The sequence below is a fragment of the Ischnura elegans genome, chromosome 6, assembly GCF_921293095.1.
Source record: "Ischnura elegans chromosome 6, ioIscEleg1.1, whole genome shotgun sequence".
NCBI lineage: Eukaryota > Metazoa > Arthropoda > Insecta > Odonata > Coenagrionidae > Ischnura > Ischnura elegans.
In genome coordinates, this window is record NC_060251.1 from 6985952 (window position 1) to 7001648 (window position 15697).

Sequence of the window (15697 nt, forward strand, 5' to 3'; positions counted from 1 at the left end):
TGCACAAGGCCCAGTTCACGCAAAGAGACTTCGTCTGCTCCACAGGGGAAAGAAATTCTCCCACTTTGCGGAAGAGAACGTCACCACCCCGTGCTTTTCTGCAGTGCATCAACAGTGACGCGTACTCTGTGGCTGCTCCCTGGACACAATCATGGAATGCCGTGGAACGCGGCTTGCACAACAAAGTGCTATGGATCCAAAGTGTTTTTGCGGATATTTTTAGCCTTACCTATAATTACGTTAATAGGCTCTACGTGTATTATAGCCTTTTTTCTCAGTCATATTATCACTGAATAGGTAGATAGCTGTAACTGAGGCAGGCCAGACGTATAGGAATGGCATCCTGATTTAATGAACAAGAGAGATGGTATTTTTCCACTAATTTTATTCAACAATTTACGTTTCGACTGACACTCATTCTGAAGTGCATCCTTTCGTACTTGAGGAAGACCTCAAGGCCAAAACGTGTAGTACATTATCAAATAAATTAGTTGGAAATTGTAATTTCTCTTTTTCATGAAAACTGGAAGATAGCTTAGCTGTTGGACATACCTCGTACAGATGCAACTGCGTCACTCCGGTTCAGTATAAGAATTATCCGCATCACTTCCAGACTGCAGAATTTCCGTATCATCACCATTTTTTAAGAGTTAATCCCTCAACTGCATAGGTATGCTCCGAGATATATTTGTCATTAGTGGTGCGGAGTTTTAAATTAACGAATCTGAGGTCGGGAGGAGCCGGCGAAAAGAGTTTTCATTGGCGGATATTCTCGAGTGCTTCCTGCTGAAGCTTCCTCTGTACTTATGGTATCCTTATTTTGTGCTTCGATTACCTATTCAGATGGATGCCTAATGGGAAGATTTCACCTCTTCATTTACATCTGATTCGTGTATAAGGACATAAAGAACATTTGGAGTCTTTTAGAACAATGGATAGAGTATGACGTATGATGATGGCTTCCAAGCAATACTCTTTCAGTTTATCTAAATTTATAATTAGATCACTAAAAATAGCCTTCAAAATGGTTTAAAATCTTTTAATAAGCTTTTTATCAATTTTTGGAATTTGAACATCAACGATAGTGAGATATCGGCCGGTGGCAGTGACAGAAATTGCTGGTCGAAGGTGTAAACAAGGACTTGAGTTTGAGCTTGAGATTTAAGGTTATTATAAATTTTTAGGCATTTGACCTGCTATTTTACACGAAAAAAGAGGTTTTTGAAAGACAAGGTGAGCAGTATTACCGTCGTTTGTAGTTCCAGATTGTTGTTATTTCACATCAACAATCAAATAATTTCTTCTCTAAACTATTTCAAATCAGCTTTCTCGGTTAATCAGCTGTTATTTTTGCTTTCCACGGGCCTGATTGATTTTCCGATGAGATAGGGTGTTCATTCAAAGAGATAATTTATAAATGAACACTATAAAATAACACAAAACTTCCCACGTAATTGTGGTTTAAATATCTGGGAGTAACTGTCCCTTTCTTTTTACATTGAATTGAAAATATTTTTCTGAAATCAGGTCCACCATTTTGTGATGCAGTGACGACAAATTTTAGAAGGCAATGAAGAAATAAGGTGGTAAAATGAAAAATAAATATTGTGCCAATGTATTGATTCTTTTATTCAATTCCACTGCTATATAATATTCACTTCCCAGCATCGCGTAAAGCATGGTATTACCGTGGCCAGCAGCTGTGTCTTTCGGTCGAAAAATCGAACTTAATTTCGGCGTCGCCGACGGTCTGGGATCATCTCGTCGTATCATTCTGCACATCATTCTTTCATGCGTGTTTTGAATATCTCGTGGTAACTCGTTGACCCTTTCTATGATCCTATATTAACAAAAAAATTTTCAAAAAACATGGTCCACCACTTTCTATCGTATCAATCACAAATATTAGAACAAAGACATGAAAATTCATGAGGAATAACAACAAAAAACGTATTAATTGGATAGTGCATTTTTGGTTTCATAGCATTCCAGCAATAGGTATGACATTAAACTTTATTTTCGAAAATAAAAAATTCAACACTGGCAATTATTGAGAAACTTTTTTCAACGTTGAGGTAATATTTTGTTAAAAAAGTAACCCATGAAAAAAATGGTTTAAGTATAACATAACCAATGTATTGAAAAAAAGCTTTAACTTCCGTAATAAAAGAAAAAACACATTTTTGAGGTTATAGTCAGCATTTTTCGATTGCAGCCCCCTGTGCGCCGCACCCTTGCCATCACAGAGAGAGAGAGAGTCAGATCATTTCTCTCTCCACTAAATGGAAGTTCATGCGGGAAGTAAGTCAATCTCATGAAAATAAAAAAAGATGTCTTCTCCATGCACCTAATCGACCAAACATCGGATACTGGAAATCGTATTCTCCTTGTTAATTAAATATTCCACCTTCAAAATTTAAGACACCACCATAAACTTTCAGGAACCAAAGGGTAGACCTACAGACTACACCTTTGAAATAGGCCATAGACCGACCCAGTGGATAGAATATGTCGCAAGCCCAAGAAAAATGTCCCAGATACAATTATTAAGGCACTGCAGCCATTAAGGCAGGTTTTCATTCCCACATATCAAGTAATTCCGGCCTGTCTCCAACCCAATTTGGCTTTCTCTTATTTATTCACATTGAGGTCATGAACCCTACCCACAAATTTAATCAAAGGTTTTTAATTTTGAACAGTTTAATAGTTTTGCATCCTTATAAAGGAGAACCTGGAGTGTTTATGTACATGCATGGCTATAAGTCTCAAACGTGAGGGAAGTTTTATCGTAGAGCGTAGCACTCGCTTATTTAAAAAAAAGTTCAAAAATAAAATAAAGATGCTTACTAAGCTGTATTTATTTCTTCTCCATTTTTAAACTTCTTAAATGTCTAAAAGTGTTCTATTTTATTTGTTGCTGGAGAATAAAAATGAAATTTTAGGTCTCAAAAATGCGTAAGAAATGGTTTTTTCTATTTCAAGGGATAACGCTCCTTTCTCCCGGGGAATATTCCATATTCACCGGTCTCAGGTCATTACCACACCCTACCCCTGCAGAATTTGATGCCGAGTCCATCCCTAATCTCTCGTTCACCAATCATTCTTCCATTTTACTCGGCTTCGTCCCACTCACAAGGGGAGAGCACGTACCTAGTTCCGTCCTTTTCAATGCCGTATTTTTATGGAATTCGGAATGGCGAACACATCCCTGAACTAGTAGTGGTTCCATTGAATGGGCCTTGCTTTGGCTGTAATTAATTAATTTTCGAGCGGTATTTTTTATAAGCGGTATATCTTCCCAAAATAACAAGACTTCATGGAGATTTGGTTGGTTTGGAGGTTGGTTGGTCTCCGGCCATCACTAGGGGGGGGGGGGGGCAGGGTTCGAGGCTTCGTCACGGCAATATATTTTGAAGTCGTCATTTCGATCATGCGGTGACAAGTAATTCTCTGATTTTAATTGCAGCAAAAATATGCGTGAGAAAATTTTTTATCATCATAACGGCGATTCGGTATTTAATCAGTGTCATTACGGACGCGGAGATATGACGACTACACTAGCAAGGGTTAGTGTGCGCTAAAATGTTAATTTTTTGTATCACTTATACTGATAAACTTCCAAATTAAAATGAAAAACTTTTCCTGTGAAAGCACATGCCATTAAGGCTCGCGAGGAGCAGCAATGTGCGTGCAGATTTAATAAATAAGAGCAAAAAACAATTATTAATTGCCATATCTCTCTAACACTTGTAATTCAAATTGCTCCAAAGTTTACATCAAGTGCCTACATACTAAAAGAGCCATTCCGAAACATTGGTTCAATTAACAGATAGGATAGAATAAAGGTTGATTATTTAAAATCAACAATTTCGCCGATTGCGTCTTGTGCTCACCGCTTCCCAAAATCTGCCGCAGTCCTCCAGCAAGAGGATCACCTACAAATGTAAATTCTTCGAAAAAAAAAGCCACTGACATTGCCCACCGCTCTATCTTTCCGCATGTTTTTGTGGATGGTAGCAATTGTAGTCTTCATATCACCGCGTTCGAAATGGCACTGCTTGAATACCTAATCGCCGTTATGATGATAAAAAAAGTTTCTCACGCCTATATTTGCAGAAATTAAAATTAGTGAATTACTTGTCGCCTCATGATCAAAATGAAGATTACAAAATATATTGCCGTGATGAAGCCTCCAACCCTGGCCCCCCTAGTGACAGCCGGGGACACTCTCCTCTAGACCAACCGATCTATCTCAATAACGCTGCGTTATTTTGGGAACATATACCGCTTGTTAAAAAAACCGCTCAAAAATTAATTAATTACAGCCAAACTAAGGCTTCTTCAATGGAACCACAATCAGTTCAGAGGTATGTTCGCCATCCCGAATGCCATAAAAATACGGCATCGAAAAAGGCGGAGCAAGGTACGTGGTCTCCCCTTGTCAGTACTGGCTCTATCTTTACCTTATTTTGTCTCCCGTATCTCATTTGGAAGCTTCCTCTCATCGCGCACATTGTCTGATACCGTAAACCGTCCATCGAATTCATTAACTGCAATGCAATAATAGGATCACCATTGACATCCAACCCAGTGTCGCGACTTTGGTCGCGGACTCAATTCGCACACCGGGCGGCGCGAACTCGTGATCTCGTTTGACGGAGGAGGCTCCACTCTCCTATCGCAAATGGCAGCTCGATTAGGACCACCGACCGCGAAAATGAGACCAAGCATCACTGCCATCCAAATACACCAACCCAAGCCATCACTGGAAAACCCACCCGACTACCGCCGAGGAAGGAGGAGGGCCACAACATTGGATACACTTGGCATCACCCCCCCCCCCCCCAGCCACCCGCATCACCAACTAATTCCAGGTCCTTTCTGCCCAGAATCCATCCGCTATCAATAATATGACCGATCCAAGGGCGGTACTAAACCAAGTACAAGTTTCATTCGTCTACAAAATACCTCGCACGCCGCCTCAACGGGCTAATGAATAGGGTTTTAATGGATTTTTCGAGCAAAGGAGTTTTAATAGACATGAGTGGCTTGAATTGTTTATGTTAATGTTTATTCGTAATCAATAATATTAGAAACTGATCAACAATAGTTGTTCTCAACAATCATATCAAATATCCTCTTGGAATACATTGGCGCGAAGCAGTATTCGTGTTTTTGACCGTGTTCCACCAATTTTAAAAATCTGAAAAAATTTAGGAATATACTTTAGAGTAGAGGTAGCAACTTATATTTTTTCGGCGTGTCTATTGTTTCCTAATTTTTTAAATTTAAATTTTGAAAATTTCAAACTTATGTAAAAGTTTAGTTTTCGTTCAAAAAATATTGAAAAAAAATCAGGATGGTAAAACGTAATCGTATTTACATTTTAAAATCAGGAAAAGGATTTCACGAAATAAAAACTGGAGATATGGTTAAAAAACTAAAAATCGTGTTTCAATTGTTTTGGGGTTATTATCCATTGTTAAGACCTGAAACTTTGGGGAAACATATAATTTTGGATACACTTTCAGTGTATATTTTATATTTTTCAAAATATCTAGGGGCATTTTTCACCATTTTAACCTGCTAGACCCTTTTCAAGAATACATGTCAAATCAATAGTCAACTCAAGGGGGGTGTAAATATGTCGATTCTTCAATCTTCCCTCGCCCTCTTCGACCGATGTAAGCCACACGTAGCAGCTGACTTCATAGTAACAAGCTTGTGATCCTCAAATGTCATTGTTGGAAAAGTGGCGAAGTATATTCTCTTTAGTGCACACTTCATTATGGTGAATAATTCTTCACCTTTAAATTAATGTATGTGTTACAATGTTTGGAGATGCTATGATAAATAAAAATGCATCCATAATCAAGTTTGCAATGTCAAATTCAGTGAAATATTTGAACAAAGTCACTTATGTGCCATTTATGAACTAAGTTCTCGAGGTAATTGATACACTATTTCGACTGATTTTTTCCTTTTTGGCATTCTCTGCTCCATCAATAATAGTATTGTGTAGGACTTGTAATTAACTTGACGGTGGGAAAATAAAATTTGTGTGACGCCGGTAAGAAGATAGATTAGCAAAAATAAATAAGACAACATTAACATCAAATAGGCGAACCTGTTGGTTGATTCCGCGCACTCCGGTAGTCATCTGCTCAGGGTTTTCTGGTGATTACTTTATTATTATCTTCAATTAGGGAAACAAGGGACTAGAATTCACTTCAAAGTAAGATAGAGAGCATGCACTTCTGCATAAATACATATCCACATTTTCTTTCTACACGTAATAGCTATAATTAAGATTAGTGAATAGATTACAAGGGAATAGGTTTGATTATCAATTGAAGGGGGACGTCGAAATCGAGGGTGGAGACAGGCCCGTGGTAATTGGCATCAGTGGCGCAGCGAGGGGGGGGGGTTTGGGGGATAAACCCCTCCCCCCCGCCCCCAGACCTATGATTTTTCAAAAAGTTTATTATAGGATTTTGAGGCCTTTATAAAATATCCCTCAGAAAGTCGTAAAACTCACTATTTATCCTAATTTTTCTCTGGGAGGGCCCCCGCACCTCCCGCTTACCCTTGCGGGTATGCTATGCACTACGATGAAAGAATCTACGTTATAATGAAAATACATGAACCATATCAAAATGCACAGAGGCGTAACAGAAATGCAGTAATACTAATACATTGAGATACATTGTATGTTTATAAACGTTACGTAAATTACTGCGACAGGAAATGTAATTTTTGGGATAAAGCGATCGATAAAGTGATGAAGTAAGAGTAATTGTTCATGGTGAAACAAAACCCAGCACTATTCCACAAACTTTTATTATCTGTCAACTAGTTTCGACGCTTATACCGTCATTATTAAGACTGATCTTGTCAAGACTAGTCTAGTCTTGTTGTTATGACGTTATAAACGTCGAAACTAGTTGACAGCTAAAAACAAAAGGTTTGTGGAATGGTACTGGGATTTGTTTCACCATGAACATTTCAACGTTCCACCAAGGAACGCCCAAATCAGTTGATTTCAAGGGTAATTGAAAGATTAAGTTAAAACAATTGCCTGATATCAACAAATTGGAACACCTGCGCTTCATTTCCGCGAATATCGATATCATAACCGTCTCTTCCTCCTCCTCCCTCGCTCACCAAACAAACAAATGCACTCAATTAGGAGAGCAGCGTTCCGTGGCGATCGAATTAGTAGTCGCCGCCTTAAAGGGGAGGTGAGGAGAGGGAGAAAGAGGGAAATGGGTGAAAAGCGCTCCCCTCCGGCCGCCACGACAACGGAATGCAAGTGAGGATGGGGAGGGGAACGGCCTCAGTCCACCCCTTCCCAGTTTCTCTCTCTCCCCTCCGTCCCACTGCATAGCAGGCAAGGAGAGCACGACATACTACCACTACCGATCGACGACGCCAGACGAACATATCAAACACGCCCTCTTCCTGTAAAGAACGGCAAGACGGAAACATTTAATGGGGTTCACAACCTCTGTGGATTGCCTCGCTGCAGTGAGATGGAGTTATCTTGACTTCAGAGTCCCAAATATTCTTCATTCGAGCCTTAAATCGTTTGGGGAAAAATTAATTTCTTTATTACTTCATTTCTTCCATTATATCGTTACCGACGGACGTAAAGAGCATAGTGAAACTTATAAATCACGCAAGTAACAATCGTCTCTTTTTGCTTAACCTACACCTTTTCGATTATTAACGTTTAAGAGCTTATCCTACTATGTACACTCCAAATATGTAGCATAGGGGTGGACGCGGCGAAGCAAAATTATATCATATTGGCACATACGACTTATATTCGGTCCTCATTTTTATTTTTATGATACATAAATAAGACAGTTCACTAATTAAAATGCGGAGTTTATTCAGCCCTGAATATCAGAAAAATATTAAAAAACAACGATTAAATACGAAATTAAAACTTTCATTTGAAAATAAATGAGAAAGGGAACAGAAATAAAGAGCATTACCGCAACAAATGGAAAAAAATCAGCGTTCAAGTTTTCTTGCTATAACTTCCACAGTGATGCATTAAATCCTGCAAACCACAGTCAGAAATAAGGAAAATAGTTTTCACTAGCATTATCAATCATGAAACATGCAAAAAAAAGCCCAATTTTGAAAGATATTAGCAAAATAAGACGTAGCGCCGCTGCGGCGACGACGTAACTAAATTCGTCAATCCATATGAGGGTTAAAGATGATGTACTCCGTGACCCTCTGAAATATATATCTGTTCTAAATTGCTACTGCAACCATAACTGATCTTTATGGGTGGAGAAAAATATAGGGTGATGCGAGGAATATCTGCTCTATTACATCATAGTTGGAACAGAGGCTTTCAAACGATTTCTTTTAATAAAATTAAAAATTTGTTGGATATAAGTTGTAACGTAAGAAGGCGTAACGTCTCTTTATCGTAGAACAGTCTCTCCAGAGAAAGCAAGACACGCTATTCGCAAGGGGGTAAAAGTACACCACTCTCAAAACTTAACCAAGTACTTGATAGCAGAAGGCTCACAAAGTGGATTCATTCTTAAATGAGAACCCACACTCACCGCTCCACTGGTCATTTAGTGATGGATTACTCGCTCAAAACTTACGCTGTCATCTTGAAATTTCCAGAGTAAAGAGTGTAGACCCTGGTCAACATTTTCATGTATCGCAAATTAGAATATTTTCCATAGTATAGACTAGGATGCTAGTTTTTATGACTCTTAAACAGGGAAACAATATCTCCTCTATGAACGCCTGAGGATTTCAGGACGATAGCGAAAGCTTCAAAGTGAGATCACCAAGGGAGGAAATTCAAGAGCAGTGTTTCAATTTCAGCAATTTCGTGTTTCGTGAAGGATAACTTGCTTTAAACTTACGCTACTACCAGGAAATTGTCACTCCATAGAGAAAAAAACCTATGTATACATTTTCCTCTATTTCAAATTATTAATTAGTATTTCCTCCAATGCAATTTTTAGTATGTGAGGAAATTTCAAACATCAGCAGAATATACTTTGAGAATTTCAAGATGATAGCTTAAGTTTAAAAGGAGGTAACTTGTTCGCGCGGAGGCCCGTCACAGCAGAAAAGCAGCGACGTCGAGGATGCGGAACAAGTACTGAGTGACTCCCAGGACACTAAAAAAGGGCTTGTCATTACGTTTGTAGAGGGAGCCTCCTTCACTCACAGGTCTATAATAATTGTCGTTGCTTTAATTTTTCCAAAAAAAAAAAACAGAATGCAATCAATATATCCCCTTACGCTAATTAATCATTAAAATACAATAAAATAAATAATAGTAGTCAAATATTGTCGTCGGTTTGATTGATAAAAGAAAATAAATCAAAATTCAAAACGAAAAAAGGATAAATAATTTTAAAAACCTACACAAGAAATATCACTGTACTCTCCGAATATTTTTATAATGTATTACTATTTTCGTGTTTATCAACTTTTCATTCAATCAGTTTTTAAGTTTCATTCTCACATAAATACCACTTCAGACGTCTATATTACACATGCGCCACCTCATTTTTATTGTAAATTTCTTATCTGACTGGTTGAGGTGAGAAAGGATTTTCCGGAACTGTTTTTCTTCAGGCCTGCGACGCTGTCATGTATCGCGAATGGCATGTAGAGGAAGTTTTACAGTGAACATCCAACTATAGAGTCGCCGAGGCTCGTCAATAACAACGAAGACATCAAGAAAACATCGTCTTGAGCTATTCACGCTCACTGCCAGAGGCACCAGCTAAACTGATGTAATATAAGCTGTCACCAACCTCAAAAAACTATCATCGAAGACAAAGAGTATGGATAGTAAGGTGAAGGATTAGATGGAACAAATTATGAATGACATAGAACAGGGACAGCGTGTGACATTTAACATTATAAGATCACTCAAGTCTTTTTTCCACACCTTTCTATTTAAACCGACCTACTTTTAAGCACAATGCAATTTTCAAGTTGAAATGCACACAATACCATCTTAAAAACGACGTTATATAGGTCGGTCGAAAATAATGTTTGTGGAAATAAGACTAAGAGATTTCGTTATGTTATACATTAAACATTTCCACAGAATTAAACCGGAAACCGCATCTTTAATCTTGTATCATAACTCGTATCTCGTATCGTATTGCTTACAGACTAGCTCCAAGGGGAGAGTAGTTCGTTTAGCGTTGAAGTATCAGAGAATGTCAGCTGAAGAAAACAAAGGAAATTTCTTAACTGCCAGTATTCATTTGAAAGAAATCAACTAAGAAATTAATTTCTGGACTCATTAGACATTCGTGACTGCAAGTTCTTCTTATCAAATCACACTTCATCACGAACCAACTTTGGTTTAAACCCAACCGTCCCATTAATAGTGTTATCATCAATCAGATGATGGCAATGGGGAACATGCATGAACTTTGTTTCTCCCGTTATTGTAGCCTATCTAATAGAGAATTTTCTCACCAATCCGAATATATAAGCCAAAGGTGTCTGCGTCAATCACAAATGCTGTAAAATGCTAATGAAATTCTAAAAAAAATCGACGAAAGTCACGTGACCCGGAACGCTTTCTCATTGGCTTGACGTCACCGAACAATATTCAGTCTCAGTGGCCTCAGTTCTCCGTAAAATTCGATGTCTAAATACTGCTGTTTTTCAATGAATACAGATCTTTAATGTCGTTAGGGAGTTGTTGATGGAAAAAGAGGGGGATTGTTGGAGGAATGAGGTGAAAAGAAAACTGATTGACAAAATGACTGAAGTGGGATTTAAGAAGGCGCAGTCAGACACTTTACCTATGGTTGACTCCTTTATTGTGGCCGCCTTCCTTAAAAACAGTGATTCTTTCGTCGCCGCCGAGATGCGTGGAGTGAAAGCAAGCAGGTAAGCAAGCTATTTAATGCATAGGAAAAATTTTAAGTTTTAACATTGTTTTCTGTTTATAAATACTTATTTTTGAAATCAAATAAACTATCCTTCATCAGCGGTTAATTATTAGTTGCCCATAATTTTAATACCAAACTTATCGTGCGGTTCTCTTATATCAGCTCCATAGTCGTTAGAATATAAGTAATGAAATAATAGACTAATGTACAAATATGTTTCAGATATGATTAATGCCTAATAATTCTGAATTATTACAACATCTTCACTCACCAAAAATACGATTAGGCATTTAGCAAATTAAATGTGTCTCATAATATAACACTATCTCTGAAAAAAAGAAAAAAGGAGCTGCACTTTGTGTTGCTGCTCCTGATTTTGAGAAGACAAAGAATATTTCTTGTCTATGGATTGAGTATGACCATGATTTTGTAATGAATGTTGTGGCTACCGCCACAAGGTTTTGGGAGAAAAATATTTTTCCTATTCTTTTCAACAGCTTTAAACATGATAAGTTTTTTTAGTTACCCCAGAACTGGCCCCATATGCTTCTTGTTATATTTTTGTAATAAATTTATTTTGCACTCCCTTTCATTGTCGGCATTTTTTCAAGTATGCTACTTTATTAATGGAACCTGAAGAATAATTAAGCCACAATATATAATAATCACATCATCCATCAAGGTAATAAGATTGTGATCTATACAGGCATGAGGAACTAACATTTTAAATTCCCTAATGCGTCTGATAACACGCTCAACATGAATCCTCAAGCTGGCAATATTTTCGTCTCCATTACTTCCTTTTTGGTGCTCTTAACTTCAGGCTTAACACTGGGGGGTGGAATTAATGTGCAGCCTTTTGTACCAAGAAAGCTATCAATGTGTTTGAAACGCCGATCAGCCATCACAGCACAATGAGAAGGCAAGTATTTAAAGTAGTCACATTGCTCTACAAGCAGTGAATCAGATATCCGACCTCCAAAGCCCTTAGATATGTAATTTATTAATCCATCAGGTGAGCTAGACACCGAGCACTTCAGAGTATTTGCAGACTTGTATCCCGACCATGTTAGAGCTTGTTATACAGGGTCCGATGGTTTTTCTATCTCTACTTCTAAGCAATCAATAATTGATTGTACATGGCTACACCTTGATCGAAATGGTATGAGCAGTAACTCTAATATCTTTTTCTTGGCTGACCATATAATGAGCTGTTTCATACATTGGGATATTTTTGGAACAGCATCATGAAACACCCTACTTGCTGTGCTGAATGATATGCTAAAGTCATCAGAGAGAATAGTAAAGCACTCATTAAGCCTAATCTTTTTTAGAGTTAGCATGATCATGGACATATGTAAATTTGTGTTTCTCTGAAGAGTGCCCAGAATGAAGCAACAGTTTTCAGGTACACCCATGTATAGCTTAGGGTTCCTATTAACTAAATTTATTCGTGCAATTGCTACTTGCTTTCTTTCAACTGAGTCATTTTCATTAAGAAATTTAGCTTCTGAGTCATTAGATGAATTATCAGAAAAACTGTACTCATCTTCTTCACTCACATCCTCCTCAGAGCTCGACTCCTCACAAGTTTCACTGACTTTCCTTCTCTTCAAACTTTGAATGGGGGGTGTCTGGGTATTTACATATTTTATTTTTTTGGTGATGTCGCCCTATCAGAAACACATGTCTTTATTTGCGCTTGTTTGCTCCTGAATTTAGTGCGTGCTTGAACCCCAACACTTGATGACACTTGAGAGGAAATACCTGAACTACTCTCCCGGTCATCCTCTGACTCAGCTTCAAGTTCACATAGTTTGTCAGCTTCATTGCCACTGGAACCTGTGCTCAATTGTTTATATATATGAATTGAAATATGCAAGTATCAAAGCTCCATGCACACGTACTTAAACCGGTAGAAAAATGCTCAGCAAGGTCAACCCGAAAATCTTGCTGCGCATGCTGCACCACCCCGCGAAAGTCTCCATCAACACGGTAGAAAAATCTTATAATAATACTTTTCTTGAAATATAATAACACTTTTTCCGTTCATAATTAAGTTTTTCCTTTGATGTGATTGTTTGTAACTTTCCAATTTATATTACGTGGCAATAACATCCTTTGGCTCAATTCAATCTTTTTTAACTCACAGAAATAAGATTTGCAACCTTACTGGCACGTACGCTGAAATGATCCTCACAACAGAAAGCTGTTGATAATTTCGAGATAGAATTTACGTCTCTTCTGCAGGCTCTCAACCATTTTAATCTCTTCTTCTAATCTTTTGGGACATAAATGAAAACCTTCTTCGGCGTGGAATTTGAGGTATTTGAGCAACAGGGCACGACACAAGATTTGTAAAACTTTCTCTATTTTTTCTAGTTTACATCCATTATGCTTGTTATGCTTGAATGAAATAATCAATTAAGATTAGTGAAAATCACTAATTAAGAAGCAAAAGCAATAATTTACTGGAAATGCCGTTCCATCATTCATCCACATACTTTCTTGTCAAAATATAAACAATGGTCTCTAGCGATATCGTTCTGTGACGTCACGCGTCCATTGCCCCATGACGCAGTGTTTTCAGGCTGCCGAGAAAGAATTATTTTTAAAGAGTGATATCTCAGTAAAAAACCGCAGGTCACCTGTGAAGTTTTTACCAAATCCATTTTAGATAGTGGTCTTCCGATTCATCTGGTTGTAAAAAATTGTGCATGTTCCCCATTCCTCACTTGATATGCAATAAAGGGTAAAAGTATGTTTCCTTAATTCGGGGGTCCCGGCCTCTATGAATTTCCGTGATGAGAATGGATCGCACCCCTCAGGTAAATTTAGATATAAATTCATCAAATTCAGTTTGGCGATTCCGGCCATTCTGGTTTGCCCCCACCTCTATCTCTCACTGGGGCTAATAATATTTATAAATAATTAAGATGAATAAAAGGAAATAATTTAGAGTCACAAATAATTACGCAATACGGAGCATGCCTAGACCATCTCCTTACGGATGACTCATTAAGCCAATACCTAATGAGATACGCAATACCCAATTTTTTTGTTTACTTCCTTCATTTCGGGGGTGGGTTGGAGCCCCTCGCCGTCCCTAATCATATTATACGCCACTGATTCTAAACATTATAGGGTGGCTTATAACCACAGGCCATCCCTTACCCCACTTGCATCAGCTTTTTATAAGAATAACCCAAATTAATTGGTGGAATCCGTAGGTAGGTACACACCGAAGTTGAGTAAGGCCTGCAGCTGAGTCTGATTCCTTCCCGGTCCAGCGTGTCCCTGAGCAGCATCCGGAGCTGTGGCCTGGGGATCCTCACCAACTCGGCCTTGCCCTCCTCGTACTCGTCCCTGTACCTGCCGCCATCGGCTGACATAACAAGAAGCGAAGAAGACTGCGGCAGACACGAGTCGCCGCCGCCTTCTTCGCCGGCCGCCGCCGCGGCTGCAGCCTCCTCCAACGTGAAGTACACTGACGCGGCACCCTCTTCCCGAAGGGCCCGCACCGAGTGCAGCAGACGGCTGCGGTGCGAAGGCTCGAACACGCCGATCGCGTCCAAGTCTGGGTCGCCCACCTGCTTGCAGATCTCCAGGTCGTCGTAGCCATTGTCCAGGAAGGACTCGGCATAGCGGCCCAACTGCAGCGAACGAAGCCATTCCGCAACTATGTTACTCGCGCTCGTCGACATGATTACGACGGCAATTGTTGTTGTTGATAGAAACAGTAAACAAACAAATGCTGCTAGTCTTCCTTCGAAATGGTCGCATCTGTTGAATGGCGTGAAGTGTTGTAGGGTGCCGTCGTTGGGGCCCTTTGAGGGCCCAGTGCAGGTAAGGAGGCACGTAATCGCGGCGGAGGAGTCGACTGTGGCGAGGTGCATCACCCGCCCCGCTGAGGCCTCTGCATACGAAGACCTTCCTTCGACTCTCGTCTTTCCTTCCTCGCCATTAACTCACAAGAATACCACAATCAAAACGGTTTGGGATAAACACAAGACGGCGATTAAGAAAGGGTAAATATACACACGCAAAAGATTCCAATGGAATACGTTCTTCCTTTATTTCAAAAAGATATCCTCATCTTCTTATCTCACACCTACGACACCGGTGTGTTAGCAACACAAGCACGTATCAACTCCTCGTAGAGACTCACACACTTCGTAGCGGGCACATTTTGTGGCGAACGGTTGAATGGGGGAATGCACTTGGGCACGGCTAACTTTCGAACAGAAAACTTCTATCTCACGACTTTCATATATCCTCGTGCAATCGGAATTGGCGACGGCGTAATCCTGACACACACTTGCCAAAGACACTAATCGCACTCGACGTAATTTCTGCGAAGGACTCGATAATCAAGTCAATGAACTTGATATCGCGCACATTTGTGACACACAGCAATGATGACACACCCACGCACTCCTCAACGCAGAATAAGACCTCGATAGGCACGGTGAAACACGGCACAAACGACGCACATGAGCCACATTCTCGTTTGTAAACAACTCGCACTCCCGAGCCTCAAAATGAGGTTCCCCGTCGCTGGGTTTAACCCGGCACGGCGACCGACGCTGGCGGTAGACGGCCGCGTATTGAGTGGTGGAGGGGGGGATCAGAGTCGTTGGCCTCGCGGCCGCCAGAGGGAAGCACTGGGCGAGGGACCGCGTGCGCATGACAGGAGATTGGGAAGCGGGAGTCCGTACTGTCAGTCGGGCGGTGCAAGCGCATTTCGGCGAATACACGTCAGTGGCGCCGACTCCATGGGGTCTGAG

General features: G+C 39.7%; 1 protein-coding gene across 1 annotated transcript; it reads right to left on the reverse strand.

Moving 5' to 3' along the window:
• Window positions 1-1646: 1646 nt before the first annotated feature.
• On the reverse strand, window positions 1647-15482 carry LOC124160513 (sterile alpha motif domain-containing protein 5-like). The gene is made up of 2 exons (XM_046536373.1): window positions 14153-15482; window positions 1647-1840 (listed from the first exon to the last, which is right to left on the reverse strand). Exons 1-2 carry the CDS (start codon window positions 14804-14806, stop codon window positions 1790-1792), a joined length of 705 nt encoding a protein of 234 aa, XP_046392329.1. The 5' UTR covers window positions 14807-15482; the 3' UTR covers window positions 1647-1789.
• Window positions 15483-15697: the final 215 nt, after the last annotated feature.

What these genes read in the sequence shown, in the direction of transcription:
- LOC124160513 (XM_046536373.1), bottom strand. Translation starts at nt 14,806, where the DNA reads ATGCACCTCGCCACAGTCGACTCCTCCGCCGCGATTACGTGCCTCCTT. An exon ending in GCAGGCCTTACTCAACTTCG is followed by an intron (nt 1,841 to 14,152) that starts GTGTGTACCTAC and finishes TTGTTAATATAG; the next exon opens with GATCATAGAAAGGGTCAACG.